We start from the raw sequence: 20,575 nt of genomic DNA, 5'->3' as shown, positions 1-20,575 counted from the left end.
CAGCAACGCGTGCAGGTTAAATTCCTCTTGTTTGTGCTCATCCCACGTACGTACACCGTTTCCATTCCACAGCTGTAAAAGTTCTTCAACTAATGGCCTTAGGTACACATCAATGTCGTTGCCGGGTTGCTTAGGGCCTTGGATGAGAACTGGCATCATAATGAACTTCCGCTTCATGCACATCCAAGGAGGAAGGTTATACATACATAGAGTCACGGGCCAGGTGCTGTGATTGCTGCTCTGCTCCCCGAAAGGATTAATGCCATCCGCGCTTAAACCAAACCATACGTTCCTTGGGTCAGCTGCAAACTCAGCCCAGTACTTTCTCTCGATTTTTCTCCACTGCGACCCGTCAGCGGGTGCTCTCAACTTCCCGTCTTTCTTACGGTCCTCACTATGCCATCGCATCAACTTGGCATGCTCTTCGTTTCTGAACAGACGTTTCAACCGTGGTATTATAGGAGCATACCACATCACCTTCGCGGAAACCCTCTTCCTGGGGGGCTCGCCGTCAACATCACCAGGGTCATCTCGTCTGATCTTATACCGCAATGCACCGCATACCGGGCATGCGTTCAGATCCTTGTACGCACCGCGGTAGAGGATGCAGTCATTAGGGTATGCATGTATCTTCTGCACCTCCAATCCTAGAGGGCATACGACCTTCTTTGCTGCGTATGTACTGTCGAGCAATTCGTTATCCTTTGGAAGCTTCTTCTTCAATATTTTCAATAGCTTCTCAAATCCTTTGTCAGGCACAGCATTCTCTGCCTTCCACTGCAGCAATTCCAGTACGGTACCGAGCTTTGTGTTGCCATCTTCGCAATTGGGGTACAACCCTTTTTTGTGATCCTCTAACATGCGATCGAACTTCAGCTTCTCCTTTTGACTTTCGCATTGCGTCCTTGCATCGACAATGACCTGGCGGAGATCATCATCATCGGGCACTGGTTCCTTTTGATCTTCAACAGCTTCCCCCCTTGCAGCATCATTGGGCACATCATCTGGTTCCTCTTGATCTTCAGCAGCTTCCCCCGTTGCAGCATCACCGTATTCAGGGGGCACATAGTTGTCATCGTCCTCTTCTTCTTCGCCGTCTTCCATCATAACCCCTATTTCTCCGTGCCTCGTCCAAACATTATAGTGTGGCATGAAACCCTTGTAAAGCAGGTGGGTGTGAAGGATTTTCCGGTCAGAGTAAGACTTCGTATTCCCACATGTAGGGCATGGACAACACATAAAACCATTCTGCTTATTTGCCTCAGCCACTTCGAGAAAATCATGCACGCCCTTAATGTACTCGGAGGTGTGTCTGTCACCGTACATCCATTGCCGGTTCATCTGCGTGCATTATATATAATTAAGTGTGTCAAAAACCATTACAGAACATCATGAATAGATAATTAAGTGACCAAATTAATAGAAGTTCATCATCACATTAAAACCAAAGTACATACATAGTTCTCATCTAACAACATATATATAGCTCTCCAGAGCATCTAATTAATTAAACCATACATTAAAACTATGTAAAACATTTCAATGTGAAAACAAATGCGATCATAATCGCAACCAAGGTAACAATTGATCCAACGGCATAATGATACCAAGCCTCGGTATGAATGGCGTATTTTCTAACCTTTCTAATCTTCAAGCGCATTGCATCCATCTTGATCTTGTGATCATCGACGACATCCGCAACATGCAACTCCAATATCATCTTCTCCTCCTCAATTTTTTTTATTTTTTTCCTTCAAGTAATTGTTTTCTTCTTCAACTAAATTTAACCTCTCGACAATAGGGTCGGTTGGAATTTCCGGTTCAACCACCTCCTAGATAAATAAAATCTATGTCACGTTGGTCGGCATATTTGTCATAAACAATAAATGAACCAAATAGTTATAAAAAGATAATATATACCACATCCGAATCATAGACAGGACGAGGGCCGACGGGGGCGGATACCAAAACCATCGCACTATGTAATAAGAAGGAATAATAAAAGTAACAAAATTAGACAAGTATCTATCTAAAGTAAGAATTTTTTTTCTTTCAGAAAGAAGATAAGAACAAGAGGCTCACCACGGTGGTGCTGGCGACGAGATCGGCGCGGGCGATCGACGGCGGTGAAGACGGGGACGGGACGTGACGGACCGCTAAACCTAGACAAATCTCGGGGAAAATGGAGCTCGGAGGTTGAGTTTCGAGAGGAGAAAGATTAACTAGTGTGGCTCAGACATTTCATCGAACACCTCATGTGCATAGGAGGTGAGCTAGAGCACCCAAATGCCCTCCCCTCGCCGGCCAGAAAAAATAGAGCACTGTGGAGTGCTCTGCTGTGGCGATGGGGTATATATAGGCAACTCATTGGTCCCGATTCGTGGCACCAACCGGGACTAAAGGGGGGGCATTGGTCCCGGTTGGTGCCGGGACCAATGCCCCCCTTTAGTCCCGGTTGGTGGCACCAACCGGGACCAAAGGCCTTGTGCTGCCCCGCGTCAAAAGTTTAGTCCCACCTTGCTAGTTGAGAGAGCTCGAGAGTGGTTTATAAGCGCTGCTGCGCCCACCCTCTCGAGCTCCTCTCAACTGCAGGCTTTCGGGCCTAACCGTTCTCTTTGCCTGTGGGGCCTACTGGGCCTTCTGCGGGCCTGAATCCTGGCCCATGGATGGGTTTCAAGTCGTATTCAGGCCGTGGTGGCATAATTTTTCCCCTGTTTTTGTTTTCTCTTTTGCTTTATTTATTTTGTTTTGTTTCTACTTACAGCAAAAAACTTATTTATTTTATTCCATTTTGTTTCTAATTACTTATGTATTTTACTTTATTTATTTTATTTTTATTTATTTTTACTGCTGCTATTTTTATTTATTTTACTGCTGCTATTTTTATTTATTTTATTAAGGTTTATTTATTTTATTTACTATAGTTTATTTTATTTTATTTTATTAAGGTTTATTTATTTTATTAAGGTTTATTTATTTTATTTACTATAAAAAATGAACATAGATGCGCCTATAGAGAAAATTCAACCTAAATTCATAATACATTTCTATGAAATTCAAAGAAATTTACTCTGAATTTAGGTCAAATTCCCTGTATAAGGGCATCTATTTTCACTTTGAGAGGAGCTCAACAAGGCAGAGAGGGACGGGCTTATAAACCGGTGTGAGCGCCCTTCGGTTGGCGAGGTGGGACTAAACTCTGACCGCTACTAGGACCAACCCTTTAGTCCCGGTTTGTGGTATGAACCGGGACTAAAGGGTGAGCCTCTAGTCCCGGTTCAAGCCACCAACCGGGACCAATGGTGGTGGGCCAGGAGCGAGGCCCATTGCTCCCGGTTTGTCCCACCAACCGGGACCAAAGGGGCCGGACGAACCAGGACCAATGCCCCCACGAGGCCCGGCAGGCCCCTGGCCGCACGAACCGGGACCAATGCTCACATTAGTCCCAGTTCGTGACTGAACCGGGACTAATGTGAATATTGCCCTGTGACCAAAGCCCAGTTTTCTACTAGTGCACTGTCCATACCGGATTTCTAGAACAGATGAAGGCATGACAATCAAAGATTGGAAAAAATGTATGGTCAATCGTAGGGAGCTTTAGTACCCACCCTTCAGTGCCGGTTGCAGAACCGGTGCTAAAGGGCCTTACAAACCGGTGCTATAGCCCGGTTCTGCACTAGTGGTAGAGGAAGCATATGAAGAAGGATAAACTTGTGGGGATTAGTCGGGATGTAGATCTGCGGTGCCCATTCGATCATCCACTTCTAATACCGATGACACCTATGCATGACACAACCTTTCATAATAATAGGTATATAATGCAATTACTTTGAATTGTCTGCATTTCAAATCTCCCAATGTAAGGTTTTGTACATTTTTCATGATCTTCGGGATGCAAAAAACACTTATTTTTGAATTAAACTCCTTTTAAATACAAAACTTGATTTTGAATTTTGGAGAAGAAAAGTTATACTAAAAATGCTAGAAATACTTCAGAATGTATTATTATGGTGTTGCATTTAACCTGGAGACCCTTATGAGAATTTCCTCTATTTTATGTTGAATTTTGAACCTCCAAATAACTTAGATACATGATTTGTTGATTTGAAGCAGAAAACCTATAAAAAGGAAGTAGACTCATCTTTACCTTTTTGCCCCCAAAGTAGCCATCGATCTAAAATCCATGAGAAAAAGATCCTGCCTCTACTAATAAAATTCTCCCAATCTAAAATTCATGAAAAAAAATCATGCATCCATAAAAAAAAATCTTGCCATATGTGTGCTACAAAATTTACACCTTTTTCTTTGCAGAAATGGTACATTTAAACTACAATTTTTGTCATTGAAATTCCTAACTTACTAATACTTCTATATTTCACAACTCGGTATAATTCTAAAAAATCATATTGTCTCAACTTAGAAATGAAAGGGTGGTCTAGTTATAAATAATATCTGCGCTCCCCACCTCGAGATTTATGCATTTTCCTTGTAACGTTTGGACGTAGATGTTCATCCTCCCACTCGGACACCGGTTGTGGAGGACAAGGAGTGTGGCCTTGTTGTGGATGTTCATCCTGCCGTCGTTATCGAGCTGTCTGTTGGCGAAGATGAGGCACTGCTTGTCCTTGGGAAAGCCGTGCTCTTGCTGGATCATGGCCTTAGACACTGTCGACGGTATCTGAACTCGTGACCTAAGGTTCATGGTCCTCTCTGTCAGTGTCTCGACCACATATGGATCTGCATCTTCTCGTAAGGAGCGGATGGAGGCGGGTACCAAGAGTGGATCCATCATATACAGACGCTGTAATCAGACGGCGTGCGGCAGTCGTCCAGCTGCTCCCCATTGAAGGTGAGGCGCTGCTGATTCTGGATCTTGGCCTTCACAATGTAGATGGCGTTTGATGGATCGGCCTTTTGGGAGATCGTCTTGCCGGTTAGAGTCCTTACAAAAATCAGCATCCTGGAGACTTCAACTCGCCGGAGGAGCTTCACGTAAGGCTACGAGAACTTGCACTCGACCTGAATCACGCACACACGAGAACGTTGGGGGTGCACGAGAACGTTGGGGGTGCTTACGAACGAGGGACGACTCTGTTGCATGCAGTAAGAGTCAGCCTGAGTCCGAACATGCATGACTCTCGCTACAAAAACCTATTCCGATTATGAGTACTTATTACAACTATACACGGCAAGGAAACAGAGAGCGGAGTCTCCTATTCCGACTATTCCGATACTATACCGCACCGAACGTACACGTCGTGCTGCCTCACCAGCCCATATATGGCTAGCTCTAGGGTCGCTTACCCTCATCGGCGGACGATACCATCAATTGTCACGAACCAAACGCCGCTGCCGCTCGCTCGCCTTACGTCCCGCGCGCGGCCATGTCAGACCTCCCGCCGCACCCTGGCGCTTGGCCCGTCGACCCTGGGTACTCACCGATTCAAAGTGCCACATCGGCGACCGCGACAACGCGACCACCGCCCATGCCGTCACGAGCCAGAAGAGCGACATCAAGGTGACTTTCGAGCTCGCCAACCCGCCCGGCGTCTCTGGCTGCTTCGTCTACTGCCCCGGCCTGGTGGAGAGACACTACCGAGGAGATCCCCTGGTTCTGAGCTCGGCGGACGCGTTCATCCTTCTCGTCATACCGTTCACCAGCAGCTCCACGCGCAAGGAGTGCAACGACTTCTTCGTCTACAAGGCAGGTCCAGGGGCTCCATCTCTCTGTCTTCTTCCCGACAATGTTACTCTGGCCGGCGTCGTGCCCCTCGGCGGAGCCGATCTTAACAACAAAGGCTACGCCGTGGTCTTCCCGCGATACACCAACGACCATATCGACAAGAAGTACAAGTACATCCTCCAAGTATATCGCTCCGATGTCTCTTACTGTCCGTGGCGCAAAGAGGTGGCCAACATCGCCATGGACACCAAGTACCACAATCACGAGGTAATAATGCGGCACGAAGGCACCCGTGTGATCTTCGCCGGTAAGGAAACACTCGGCTGGGTCAATCATTGGCATGGCATTATTCTATGCAACGTGCTCGACCACCGTCCGGCCATGCATTTCATCCAATGGCCTGTTCCGATTTCTTGCGATCTTGTGCCACGGTTTGGAATGGGAGTTTACAATATCTATGCACGGCCCTTCCGCGACGTCGTTATAAGCAATGGCATGATTAGGTTCGTTGAGCTGAAATCTTGTCGATATAGCCATACCCACAATGAGAAAGGGATCATTGGCCAAGGCTGGACGGTCACCACATGGAACAGGGGGATCTGCTCAAAGAAGTGGAACAAGAGCTTCACTCTCAAGGCCGATAACGTGCCTCTCACAGATTTTAGTTACCCTAAGGTATCAGGTGACAAGAGGTTGAGCTGGGACAAGGTGGTTCACGGCGGGCCCACTCTGAGCTTGTGTGACAACGATATTGTCTACATCATGCTAGATTGGACACCCGCCACCGGGTTGCATGGATGCTTGCCATTAATATCAGAGAGGGAACACTAGAAGCGGTCGAGCAGTGTTCTGCTGAAAAGATATTGGGTCTTGAACCGACTTATGTTCAGTGTGCCTTGTCCGACTACCTCAAGCAGTGGAGAAGGTGATGAGGAAGGGGAGCTAGCAGGAAAACTACGGAGAAGTCAGTCGTAAGTACTCATATTAGCAATCTTGATGATTTATAGCTTGCCCCTACAGATTATCAACTTTATTGCATGTGTTTGTTTGAGTTTTATTGCGGTGAAACAACGAGTTTATTCCTCAACAAGTATAGGGGTGCATGTGCTTCTGGTTGATGTGTGGTCTTTCTTTATGACTCGAGTTGGGTTACCAGAAATTAACATGAAAATGGATATCGAAACTCCTTTCTCTTCTCTGCTAGGCCTTATTGTCATTAGACAAAGTTCGTTGCAACATAGCAACAATGTTGGCAATGCAAATTCTTTAGGGCTGACTTTCAGTTACAATGTACAAATGCTTGTTCTGCCCTCTTGATTATGATGCCTCGACCAAGAAAATTAGTGTCGGTTCAGAGCTACATTATGATACCTCGAGCAATAATCCTACAGCCGTGCAGCTACTAAAACAAAAGATAGCTGACACAATAATAAACCAACCAATATAATTTGATTTAGTGTTCGGACCAGTCCGGCTTAAACCTGTCAGATAAAATGCAACTGCTTCCGTTCTTCCCTTTGTAACCTTATGAAACTGCATACCCTTTCCAAGAAGGTCACTTGCATATTTTTCAGCTTTTGCATGCAAAATATGATGGACACGCCATCAGTGAAAGATTAGTGCTCTTAGTGAGGTTGACTTTATTTGTATAGAAATAATTGGCTGTGATTGATGAAGAGATTGGTATGAACTATACTGGAGTAGTGTGGATATTGTCGGTGTCCTTGTACACCAAATTCAGTAGCTTATGAGCGAGATTGTCATACCCAAAGCCATTACTTATGAGCGAGAGGGAATAATGTATGTCGAGATTGTCATACCCAATCTTTGGGCTTTGATTGTCATGGAAGACGGGAAATTAGACCAGTCCCTGTCTAACATGGGTTTGTCCCTCCCTACTTCTGTACTAAGTAACTTGTTGCACACTGGAGAGGACACCCATCTGTCTATTGTTGTTGTTAACCTTGTTATGCCTGAACCTGTCAAGTTATTTACCTTGCTCTGAATATTCTGAATAATGGCCAGAGGCATGCCGTGTTCATGGAGCGGCGGAATAGGTCTGGGGTTTTACCTTCTTCTATTTTGTTTGTTCCTGGCCACGATCGGTCCGTGGGATGGCGTGGGATCAACGTATCATGGGCAGCCAGTTTGTTATTCATGAATAAAAGGAACAAAGCAAACATGGCGCAGGTTGAACGCACCACAAAATCCTACTGTCTCCTGCCTCGCGTCTGTTCCCTCTCGACTGTAGCCAATATGCTCATAGGCCAAAGGTATGCAAACTGGATGAATTGTTGCTGATAAATCAGATGCCTATTATGCTGCTGGATGAAAACTACTCCCTCCATATTCCTAAATATAAGGCTTTTTAGAGATTTCAATGCGGACTACATACGGAGCAAAATGGATGAATCTACACTCTAAAATATGTCTATATATATTCGCATGTAGTCTGTATTGAAATCTCTAAAAGATCTTATATTTAGAAACGGAAGGACTATTACACAATGAACTTGCATGGCCTTGTTGGGTGGTAGCTTAGCAAGCATATAAATATTAAAGAAAAAGATGTGCTTAAACTCATTTGGTTTGAGTGAATGTGCAAGCCTACTACTTGGGTCAAACGATTACGGGCATTAATTTGGATTCCAATTTATGCTGCAAGGCTTTCCCTCATCTTTGAAAAACATATCAAAGCATGTTTTCCAGAGCTATTAACCTGCCAGGGAAAGATGGACACAATCTTTCATTGCTGGGCAAACAAACAGGTTGTTAACTTTGCTACGTTCAGGCGGTTTGGCTTGAAGCCTGTGTGTATGCAATGGTTCAGTGAACTTGGTAGTGGTACATAATTATCTGAAATGTTGGTTGATTCGGCAAACTATCCTTGCCTAGGCTTGAAAAGTTGTAAGCTTACTTTAGTGTTGAACATGCTTTGTCCTTAACATGACCATCAAATATTTCTAGACATTTGGATGTTACCCTTCAAAAGTTGATAAAACTAAGATGAACCACGCGCTCCACCGTTCCAGTGTTATTCAACCTAAAAGTTTGGCTGAGCTCGTGTTGTTTCTTGCCAGTATGTCGGGCATGTCACCGCTATCGGCGGCCGGCCTAAAAGCATCGTCTATCTGTCCAAGGCTTGTATAACAGTTTTCTCACCTTTTGTTCTACCGTTTTAGCCAATCTCACATGACCTTACAAAGATGCTCCTGCAAACTTTGGAACTTTTAACAAAAAAAAACAGGTGTATAATTACAAATAAGCAGTAGACAATGCAGTAAGTGGCACTGTCAGCTAGTTTATTCCTTATGTCCTACAAAACATGTTTTTATTCGCGAGCACAAATGACAAATCAGAGTGGACCTAGCTCCATCAGTTCTTCTTGCGCGGGGGTTCACACATGCCGAGGAAGGTGTCAGTGCACCTGAACTCCATGACAGGGTACTTCTTCACGACAGCGCAACTCTTGCAGGTGTAGAGACCTGAGAAGGAGAAGTTGCAGTTGGCGCAGCTCCCGAGCCTACCCGGGTTGATGTCGATCACTTGGCTCTCGCCTACGGATCTTGCGTGTACATCACTGTTGCACATCCCTGGGAAGATCCCCATGACCAGAGCGGCCTGGAGAACCATGATCGCCATCAGTGTGCTGCTTTTCATAGCTGCTTCAAACGATTTTTTTTTTCAAAAATGAGGATTTTTCCCAGCCTCTGCATCGAAATGATGCATGCAGCCATTTTATTGATCTGAAGTTTCTAAACAAAGTCTCAAGTTCAAAAAAGCTCACAGAAGGAGCATGAAACAAACTATTATAAAGAGAACTACCATAACCAGTGAAAAATAGGCCAAGATGACTAAACGCCTATCGTATTATTGAATTGCCATCCAAACTGATTGTAGATAACCCGTGCTACCGTCTCCCCCGGTTGCACCCAATATCCAAAAACTCCCTAGAGTCCGCACGCGTGAGTAACGACCACGTACGGATCTAAACAGTGGCTCTCTGTATAACCTGAAAAAAGTTGATAATTTTTTTCCTGTTAAAGATAATACCATTTCTGCAATTCCATATAGCCCAGAATAATGCGCATATCCCTATCCGAATATGTCCCGCAATATGTGACTCCACTCCGGTTAGTGACGTCTCAAATAACGTGTCCATACTAATTGGAGGACTAACGTTAAAGGCTATATGTATCGTGCGCCAGAGTAGTTTGACGAGAGGACAATCAAGAAAGTGGTGTTTTATTGTCTTATTCTGGTCATAAAAACAACATCGTGAACTACCCACCCATCTTCTTTTTACCAAGTTATTCTTGGTTAAAATAACTTTCTTGTGGACAAATCACATGAAGATTTTGATTCTTAGCGGAACTTTAACCTTCCAAATGTGAAGGGATCTCGTTATTGGTCCAGAGTTAATTAAGTCTAAGTACATAGATTTCACCGTAAACTACCGTTCCTAGGTAATTTCCAGTGGACGGCATCTAGCTGGTCCGAGAGTTGAACATCCATCAACATACGCACCAGATGTAATGAAGAGTGCCAACATTCCCCCAAAGCCCTCCTGAACTGAAGCCCTCCTGAACTGAATGTTTGGAGGAACCGACTGTAGTACTGTAGCGACACAAGCCTCCTTACGTTGTACAATATTATAGAGCGTGGGATATTGTAAGACTAAAGGCGTCTCGCCTAGCCATGCTTCGAACGATTTAAGTATGCTTGATCTGCTATGCAGATGTCTTTGTGTTCTGTTGGCGAAAGCGCGGTGGAACTATTATGTTGAGATCTGCTGAGATGGAACTATTATATATTATTGTTTTCTTGTTTGAATGCTTGGTAGGCAAGTCTATGAACCGTTTGTGTCCTGTGTGACCAGCAGCTGGAGACGATCATCTTTTGGTGCAATGCCCCTTCGCGAGACAGTTCTGCTTGATTCTGCTGCGCTGTTTGGGCTTATACAAGACTCACGCCAACTGCAGATTCTACGGTGAGGGAATGGTGGTGCTCCATGGATAGAGGTAACAACCTGATGAAAAGAAAAGATATGTGGCCACCATTCTGATTGTTGGTCTTCTGAAGCTTTGGGTGTGAGTTATAGAGAAATGCTAGCTCGTGTTTTTGACAATAAAGCTTCACTAGTTCAGAGAATGGTCTATGCGGCGGCAGCGGCGGATGAGCATCGGCTGTGGATTACGGCTAAGTGGCAACGTGCAGGCTATCTTGAGGACTAGACCTTTTACGATGTGTAGTGTGGCGGTGTGATTGTCCCCCTTGGAATGACAAGAGCTTGTTCTTGTTATTCCAAAATCTTGTGTATGAAATTCTGTTCTTCTTCCTAATGGAAACGACAGGCAACCGTTGTTGCTTGTTCTTGATAAAATGGGCGGCTGGGATTGTGATCTGGAATGGTCTTTCTTCTCTTTCATGCATTGCCATTTGTGGCACTATTATATATTATCAAATCAAACAGTCGTATGTCCGTGCGTCATAGATTAGCTCGCGACATGAAAGGAAGCTAATCGCCCGCAAAAATAAGAGTAAGCTGATCGTGATGAAGACAGCTAACCACAACGAGATACGCACTAATTGGCGTCATGGACACACACGTCGCTACACAACCATATACTATTGGTTATCAACAATGTCAAGTTGTAGGCCAATTCATTGTAGCTCGCACACAAAATGATACTGAAAATCATTAACCCAACAATTCAAAATATTATATATTAAGAACTTCCAAATAGTGCTTCAGCAAGAGTACTCGCCCAACACATTAACGAGCAATATATAGTCCAGTCTCCTGGATACAGTTTCAATTACTAAGTGGCACGTAATACACGACAAATGACAAAATATTCAGATCGAACAGGCCCGTACCGTACGAAGAGCACGACAATACATTTAATGATGCAATAACCATGCCATGCATATTCAACCACGTAGGTTGAGCCCCAAATAGAGAACTTCATACATCTGGATATTGTACGTTGCCAAGGTACGGTCATCCTTCATTAACTTGTTTTCAAATATGAGGCGCTGCAGGTCCAGTGGAATGCCTTCCTTAGCCCAGATCTTCTCCTTAACATTATAGATGGTATCTGCGCTGTCTACCTCAAGATTATAGAGTTTTCCTCGTAAGGTCTTCACGTAGATGTTCATCCTCCCTTTTGGGCACCGGCTGTGGAGGACGAGGAGGCACTAGTACAAAACAGGGCTTTCGTCACAATTTTCAGTTTTAGAAAAAACAAAAGAAAATGATGGAAATGTCAAAAAAAATAAGTTTTCCATGTGATATGTGGTCTAGTTGTTGGGAAAATTAACAAATATGAATTTCGACTTTATTTGCAAAATCTCTCTGGAATTTCTTAAAATGGGCATAACTTTTGCATACGAACTCGGATGAAAAAGTTTTTTTATATGAAAAATCAGGGGGAACCCCGTTAAACATTTTCAAAATCCTCAAAAACCTAACAGAAAAAAAGATACGGGGCTTTTAAGATCTGGAGAGGCAAAAAAATTCAAAAAAATTCAAATTGTGGTCAAACTGTGGTCAAACAATGGTCAAACTAATTATTCTAGAATATTAGTGTTACTAAATAATTATTTCAGTTTTTTTGAATTTTGGTCAAATCTGGTCAAACTATGGTCAACCAGTGGTCAAACAATGGTCAAACTAATTATTTCAGAAATATTAGTGTTACTAAATAATTATTGTTTTTTAAAACAATAGTTTCAAACTCAAACAGTGAAATGTGTCACTTCATGCTCAAGCTAAATTCCTGAGGGTTAATAGAATTGACATCTTACTATTGTCAGGAAAACAACAAGTGCAGACTTGGAAACGAGGGAGAATAGAACCCAGAAGTTAAGCGTGCTCAGGCTGGAGTAGTGAGCGGATGGGTGACCGTCCGGGAAGTTAGATGATTTGGAATGATGAGGGGTGATTAAAGATTAGAGGATAAATTAAGCAGTGATGAGGGGTGGTGATTAGAGATTAGAGGTTAAAATAATTCAGAAATTTGAAAATAAAAAAATTCAAAAAAAAATTCAAAAAAAAATATCATAAAATTTCTTTAGTCCCGGTTGGTAACACCAACCGGGACTAAAGGGGGGAGGCATTAGTAACGACCCTTTAGTCCCGGTTCAAAAACCGGGACTAAAGGCCCTTACCAACCGGGACAAAAGCCCCCTTTTCTACTACTGAGGGTGGTGTTGTTGCGGATGTTGAGGTCCGCCAGGGTCCCGCCTTCATCGTCGAGTTGTTTGTTGGCGAAGATGAGGCACTGCTGGTCCTTGGGAAAGCCATGCCACTCGTGAATCTTGGTCTTGACATTGTTTACTGTATCCGAGCTCGTGACCGCAAGGTTCATGGCCCTGCCCGTTAGTGTCTCGACCACTTGGATCTTCATCTTCTCATGGAGCGGATGGGGTCGGAGGCCAAGAGTGGATCCGTCACAAACCCGGTAGTCGGCCAACGTGTGGCCGTCGTCCAGCTGCTCCCCGTTGAAGGTGATGCCCTGCTGATCCTGGATCTTGGCCTTGACAATGTAGATGGTGTCTGATGGGTCGACCTTGAGGGAGATGGTCTTGCCGGCGAGAGTCTCTACGAAAATCTGCATCCTCGATTCCCCGGACTAGCTTCACTAACAAAGGCTTTTCGAAAACCTACGCTCGGCCTGAATCAGGAACACACGAGAGCACCTGGTTGGTTTTCTGGTGCTTACAAACGCTAATTTTTTTAAATAATACATTTTTATAATTAATTTTCATAAATATTACGCTGGGTAAATTTTTTTCAAAAATAATACACCGTCGGCCCGCTGCAGGCCGACTGGGCCTAGTCGGCCCACAGCAGGCCGATTGGACTCCAGTCGGCCTACAGCTGGCCGACTGGCCCCTGTCGGCCCACTCCTGTCGGCCCACTGTGGGCCGACTGGAGCTAATTAGCTCGCTGTGGGCTAATTATTTTTGCAAAAAAAGTAGGCATAAAAAATATGTTTTAAAAAATATTAATTATGTAATTAAAAAATGTTAAACGTGTATAAAAAAATATTCCTGATCTATACAAAAAATGTACAATATATATGCAAAAAAGTTGACATAAAAAATATGTTTTAAAAAGTGTTAAGCATGTATTTAAAAATTGTTAAATGAGTGTATAAAAATGTTCCTTATTTATACAAAAAATATAGAATGTGTATGAAAAAAAGTTGACACCAAAAAAATATGTTTGAAAAGTTGACATTTTTTCAAATACATGATTAAAAATTGTTAAATGTGTGTATAAAAAATGTTTCTTATCTATTCAAAAAATATAGAATGTCTATGAAAAATTTACACCAAAAAAATATATTTGAAAAAAACGTTCCAGTTCCATACAAAAAGAGCAACCAATCATACTTAGGTCCGTGATGCTCCCATACCGGATCCGGAGCTGGAACATTTTTTTATACACATTTAACCTTTCATTCCAATACATGAAACATTTATGTGTACTCGTTGAACATTTTTTCAAATACACGATTAACATTTTTTTCAAACATATTTTTTGGTGTCAACTTTTTTTCATACACATTCTATATTTTTTGTATAGATAAGGAACATTTTTTCAAATACATGATTACCATTTTTTTCAAACATATGTTTTTGGTGTCAACTTTTTTTCATACACATTCTTTTTTTTGTATAAATAAGGAACATTTTTTATACACACATTTAACAATTTTTAAAAACATGCTTAACACTTTTTAAAACATATTTTTTATGTCAACTTTTTGCATATATATTGTATATTTTTTATATACATCAGGAACATTTTTTATACACGTTTAACATTTTTAATTACATATTAACATTTTTTTAAATATATATTTTTTATGCCTACTTTTTTTTCAAAAACAATTAGCCCACAGCGAGCCAATTAGCTCCAGTCGGCCTACAGCTGGCCGACAGGACCCAATCAGCCCACAGTGGGTCCCAATCAGCCCACAGCGAGCCAACTGGCCCCTGTCGGCCCACTGTGGGCTGATTGGGTCATGTCAGCCAGCTGTAGGCCGACTGGAGTCCAATCGGCCTGCTGTGGGCCGACTAGGCCCAGTCAGCCTGCAGCGGGCCGACGGTGTATTATTTTTGAAATTTTTTTATCCAGCGTAATATTTATGAAAATTAATTAAAAAATGCATTATTTAAATAAAAATAGCCTTACAAACGAGGGTGTCGGCCGCTTATATTGATGCCATAACAGTAGGTAGGTCTGATTCCGAGCTGGAGTCTCTCTGAAATAATATGTTCCGAGTACAACTAAAACACGCTTCCGCTTCGTATACGTAGTTACGTACACGCCTCTGCTTTGTACAGGCGTCGTACCCCTCGGCGGCGCCGATCTCAACAACAAAGACTACGCTGTGATCTTCCCCTCGCGATCAAAATCTTGCTCATGGTACACCAACGACTCTACCAGCACGGAGTACAACCTCGGTGTGTATCGCTCCGATATCTCTGAGTGGAAGTGGGTCAATGTGAAGTCCAAGTACCACAATCCTGAGGTAATTATGCAGCATGAAGGCACCCGCGTGATCTTCGCCGGAAGGGGAACACTCGGCTGGGTCAATCATTGGCATGGCATTCTTCTATGCAACGTGCTTGACCAATATCCTGTCATGCGTTTGATCCAATGGCCAGTTCCAATCCCTAGCGATCTGGTGTCAAAGTTCGGCATTGGAGTCGACAATATCTATGCACAACCGTTCCGCGACATCGCAATAAGCAATGGCGTGATAAGGTTCGTCGAGCTAAAATCCTGTCGGTGTAGTGATACCCGTAATGAGAAAGGGGTCATTGGCCAAGGCTGGACGATCACGACATGGAGCAGGGCAATCTTCTCAAATAAGTGGAACAAAAAGTTCACTGTCAAGGCTGATAATGTGCCTGTCACTGATTCAAGTTACCCTAACGTATTGGGTGGCAAGAGGTTGAGCTGGGACAAGGTGGTTCACGGTGCGCCCACTCTTAGCTTGTGTGACGAAGATGTCGTCTACATTATGGCTAGACTGGACATCCGCCCCACGGTTGCATGGATGCTTGCCATTAACATTAGAGAGGGAACACTAGCAGCGATCAAGCAGTGTTCTACTGAAAAGATGCCCGGCCTTGAACCGACTTATGTTCAATGTGCCTTGTCCGACTACCTCAAGCAGCGGAAAAGGTGATGAGAAAGGGGACCTTGGAGGGAAACTATGGAGAAGTCGGATATAAGTACTTGTATTAGCAATCTTGATTCATGATTTATAGCTTGCCAACTTTATAGCATGTACGTGCTTCTTATTCAGTTTTATCACGATCAAACAACGAGTTTATTCCTCAGCGATGATAGGGTTACATGTGCTTCTTATTGATGTGTGGTCTTTCTTTATGAGTCGAGTTGAGTTACGAGAAATTGACATGAACAGGAATATCCGAAACTCCTATCTCTTTTTTGCTATATGCCTTATTGTCATCAGACGAACTCGTTGCAACATAGGAATAATGTTGGTAGTGCAAACTCTTTGCGGCTGAACATCAGTTGCAATTGACAACAATGCTTCTTCCACCTCGTATATCTATTAACTCAGCTGGAAGATGAGTGTCGGTTCAGAGCTCATTTATGATGCCTGAGCAATTATCCTAGAACTGGGAACAAAGTAACAGACCAATTAACTAATTTAGTTTGGGCTAAAGCTTTGATCGGCTACAGAAGGGAGGGACAACTGATCGAGTACAACCGGTTTCTCTTTTCTTTTCTTGCAGTTTACATGACTGCATAGCTAATGCCGACAACAGAAAAACTAACTTAGCTTGGAGAGTACAAAGGCTTCAGCCTGCAAATCAGTCCCAGGTCTTCTTCATAGCAAGTTATCTGCACAAGTTCAGTATCCTACACGGCTGAGTTCAGTACCGAAGGCACACTACAAGTCGTTTAACACGGTTCAAGCCTATGACTACGATTGACTGCCGAGCGAGAGGCGTTGGGCTGACGGGGAGATTGTAGAGACGACTTTCTTTCTTTCTTTCTTCTAGAGAGAAAGTGCCAAAGACCCCGGCTCCTTTCCATTACCAAAGACCCCGGCTGCTCAGAACGCTACCAACAACAACAGCTTCAGGGATGAGGGCTTTGCTGCTATTCTTGGACTTTGGCTATGAAATGTGTCATAAATCTATGAGCCTCCCACGGCGGGTCGGAGTGCACGGCGGTGACAGAGTCTGTTTGACCGCTGCTGCCGGAGCGAATGCTCACAGATTCACCTCCACAGAAATTTCATTCTTGATTGCAGGTTTTTACCAAAAAAAACTGTGATCTATTACAAAATTCAACAAATCACACATTGCTATTTGAGTTACAGAGTAGAATGACTGGGTTGGAACTCAAAGATGCAGGCAACTAATTATTACCAGAAATCAGTTATCAGCGAAAAAATTATTACCAGAAATCAAATAAGGAATTGCAAAACGCAGAGTCTAATAATAACTAGAGAAACAAAAACTACTTCCGCCTTCAGATTAAGTGGCGGTGCCCAGACAGGTTATCATCAAAACAGAGATGGACATAGCTCCGGATGATACTATCTGTATAAAACTAAAAAAGAAGCACCAGCAGATAGCGGCAAGTTTTCACTGTGCTTTCGCCAGCCAAGGATCCCTGTGAAATACAAAAAGATATAGATCAAATAGATAAATTCAAGTAAGCAAAAATAGATCTAGAACCATGAAATTCTTGTGGAATGATCCCAAACCTTTTAATTTGGTCAAGTATGATCAATCTGGGGCCAGGGGGGATCTTCACATCTTTCAAAGCACTAATAAGGCAACATGAAGTAGAGTATCATGAATACATCTTACATGCATAACTAAAAGGGTATTACCGAACACAAACTGGACCCAGATAAACTTACCTGTCAGTAAGGAGGGGCAAGGTATGATCAGTAAGGAGACCCTTCCTGAAATTCTTCTCATATTTCTCGAGGCCCAGATTTTGTAACATGCTACTTGTCCTGGCATAGTAGTTATGTTCACTCACACCCTGTGGCTTTGAGAACCTCTGCCCAATCTACATACCCATAAGCAGAATTATTTATTACATAATATGAATACCAGACCGACAATCATATATCAGCTAGTTGTGGGTTGATGACAAGGCAACCAAATACGTAGTAATTTCATCAAAGCAAAGAAGATTTGGGAAAAAAAAGGAGAAGCATCCCTTTGATTTCAACATAATGGCATCAGCATAATATGTGCATGTGTTTACACTCACAATTTAGCAAAAGTCAAGCAATTTTTTCTTAAAAAAATTCCATCCAGCTGCCATGAAACAAAAAGTTGCTCTTCCATGCCCGAGGTTCTTCTCTTCTGTTTTCTGGAGACCTAAGGCCTGCAAGGCCCCAGGCTCCAGGCTTTTCCTACTTGCTGGCCATGTTCTAGAGATAATTCAGTGAGGTTTATAATACTGAAAGGAAAAAAGGAGGCATGGAAGAGCTCAAGCAAACTCGCCATCAGAATATTTTTGATATGCCCAACATTTTCATGCAGGCAGTACCATCAAAATAAAATTAATTATGAATTTTAAAAGGTAAATGCCGGTTCATAATGCTCTGGTGAAGCACATGCTGTATCTAGTTTAAAGTTGGTCATGAGTCGTCTAATGTACAGAAGCAACTGTCATCTCCACATGCAAGGCAAAACATTATCCGTTTACTCAATTATTAATGTACCCATCCAAACCACAAAAGATCATAAGCAGGCAACAGAACAGCAAATTGACCTTTCATCGACATTGAAAATTTAGCGGCAAGATGGACTGCACATAAAAATGAATCCAAATTCTAGTAATAACCAACAAAGATGATTAGATCATTACCATGAAAAAGCCACCCTGAAATACCGCAAAACCAACACCAGATGTAATGGCATTTGCGACCGGATTAGGAGTTCCCATTCCACTCACTAGAGAGAACAGAACACCAGAACCAAAAGCGGCTGTCATGCTATAAAAAATACAAATACGATGTCTGTTATGCATAAAGTGACAAGTATCGATTTCTTAATTGGAATTAAAGAATTAACAACCAGAAACCTGAAGCTGTGCAATAAGGACCATCCTTTGGATGATTGCATCCTTGAAATCTGTCAAATAAAAATGAAATACCTAGGCCTCACCTGCCCTGGATGTCATCTACTCCGCGTATCCTTCTCATAACACATGATATGCCTGCGTTTGTACCAGACATAACTGCAAAGTTGCGCGCTTGCACCAACGGTCCAGCAGCTAAAGCCTGCGAGGCAAGAAAGCAGGCTGATGACCACCATGTGAAAGTTCAAAACTTAGGATTCGTGAGATATATCTATCAGGCCAACGTTTGCTCTGTCATCAAGGTGAAAATGCAGGCCTTAACCTATGTTGTTGACTATAGATCAGGAATCAAAAGTGACGGGTCACAAGCCAATATTACAAACAAATTATGAGAAAACATGTTCCAATTATACACATAATCGTTATCGGTTATCATGAACAATTCATCAACAGGAAATAAGATAGAATAAACAGAGGAGGATGGCGTATGTATATAGGGTTGGCAACCTGCGCCTGCTTGAAGGACGCCATGGCCTGCGGGTTGGCGTTGGGAGGGAGCGGCGGCACCCACGGCGCTCCCCCGTCGGCGGTGATGGAGCCCATGAGGCCCCCGAGCGCCCCGCCCTGGACCGCCCCCGCCGCCGTGGTCACCGCCGCCTCGACGTGGATGGGCTGCTTCGCCATCCACGCGCGGAAACCCGCCTCCAGCGCCCTTACGCGCCCGCTCCACTCCTCCAGCGGGTTGCGGCCGCCGCGCGCCTGCGCCGGCGGCGACGGCGACGGCGAGGAGGAGGCCATCGCAACCGAAATCCCCTCTGCCTCTTGCCTTCCCCTCGCGTCTCGGCGCCTTAGAAAACGGCCAGCCTATTCTTCGCATGTAGCGCAGGATAGTTGCCAGGTCGCGCACATGGGCCGCGCGAATAGCGCTCTCTTCGCGGACGAAAAATAGCTGTACTGTTCGATAGGAAAAATAAAGTCGATCGATCCCTCCCTGCTGCGTTCACAGATTAAAAGAACTTCTTTATTGTAAAGAAAATGTTCATGAGTTAAAAAAATAATGCACACGGATTAAAATCGTTCGTGAGTTGGAAAATGTTCACGAATTAAAAAATTCAGGGATTTATTATAGAGTGTTCTTCAATTTAATAAATTTTATTAGATGCTGAACAATTAGTACAAGTTCATGATTTTTTTAAAAACTTCACTGATTTAAGGAATGTTGATTTTTGAAAGAAAGACAAATTGATAAAATAAAAAATGAACAATGAAATAAAAATCAAAAGAGGGAAAATAAAAATCTGAAAAAAAATATTAGAGAAAATAAAAGAGAAGACCAAACTAAAAGCAACTGAAATAACAAAAAGAGAAACCGGGAAAAAAAAATCAGGCGGAAAACGACCGTGAAAGACGTCACTAGGAGGAAGAAATAAATGGTTGAGCCCACGTGATTTCTAGGATATTCCACTCGTTATCCCCTCGAACTCTTCGCTTATGCGGCATGCCCGACTCTGTCGGGGTGAATTCCATTTGTTTGCTAGTGATGAAATCAACCATGTATTACTATATGTTAGTTTGCATATGCAAAGCAGTTTCTGTCCTAGTTATTGTTCTTAACGGGTGTCATTTCTTTTCACCGCAAAAAATGGGGTGTCATTTCTTCAAGTGGTATTTTCTGTTACAGATGTCTAGCATATTTTCTGTCTTCTTTTACTGGATCTGCTGGAACATTGTCCATTCTGTTTTCTTCTGCATGTTAAAGTTTGTGACATCATTGCCACCTTCCT

The 20,575-nt window shown here is 43.1% G+C and overlaps 2 protein-coding genes across 2 annotated transcripts; both read right to left on the bottom strand.

The window, feature by feature from the left end:
- Positions 1–9,058: 9,058 nt before the first annotated feature.
- LOC141042613 (uncharacterized) lies at positions 9,059–13,305 on the bottom strand. The gene is made up of 2 exons (XM_073511461.1): positions 12,888–13,305; positions 9,059–9,345 (listed from the first exon to the last, which is right to left on the bottom strand). The coding sequence occupies exons 1-2, from the start codon at positions 13,303–13,305 to the stop codon at positions 9,059–9,061; spliced, it is 705 nt and encodes a 234-aa protein (XP_073367562.1).
- Positions 13,306–16,996: 3,691 nt separating this feature from the next.
- LOC109773439 (chloroplastic import inner membrane translocase subunit HP30-2) lies at positions 16,997–19,647 on the bottom strand. Its single transcript, XM_020332141.4, has 6 exons — positions 19,299–19,647; positions 18,878–18,993; positions 18,579–18,705; positions 17,614–17,768; positions 17,455–17,517; positions 16,997–17,360 (listed from the first exon to the last, which is right to left on the bottom strand). The coding sequence occupies exons 1-6, from the start codon at positions 19,587–19,589 to the stop codon at positions 17,333–17,335; spliced, it is 780 nt and encodes a 259-aa protein (XP_020187730.1). The 5' UTR covers positions 19,590–19,647; the 3' UTR covers positions 16,997–17,332.
- Between the last annotated feature and the right edge of the window lie 928 nt (positions 19,648–20,575).

This window comes from Aegilops tauschii, chromosome 3, assembly GCF_002575655.3.
Source record: "Aegilops tauschii subsp. strangulata cultivar AL8/78 chromosome 3, Aet v6.0, whole genome shotgun sequence".
NCBI lineage: Eukaryota > Viridiplantae > Streptophyta > Magnoliopsida > Poales > Poaceae > Aegilops > Aegilops tauschii.
The sequence above is the reverse complement of the archived record's forward strand: the minus strand, read 5'-3'. Positions and strand labels throughout refer to the sequence as shown.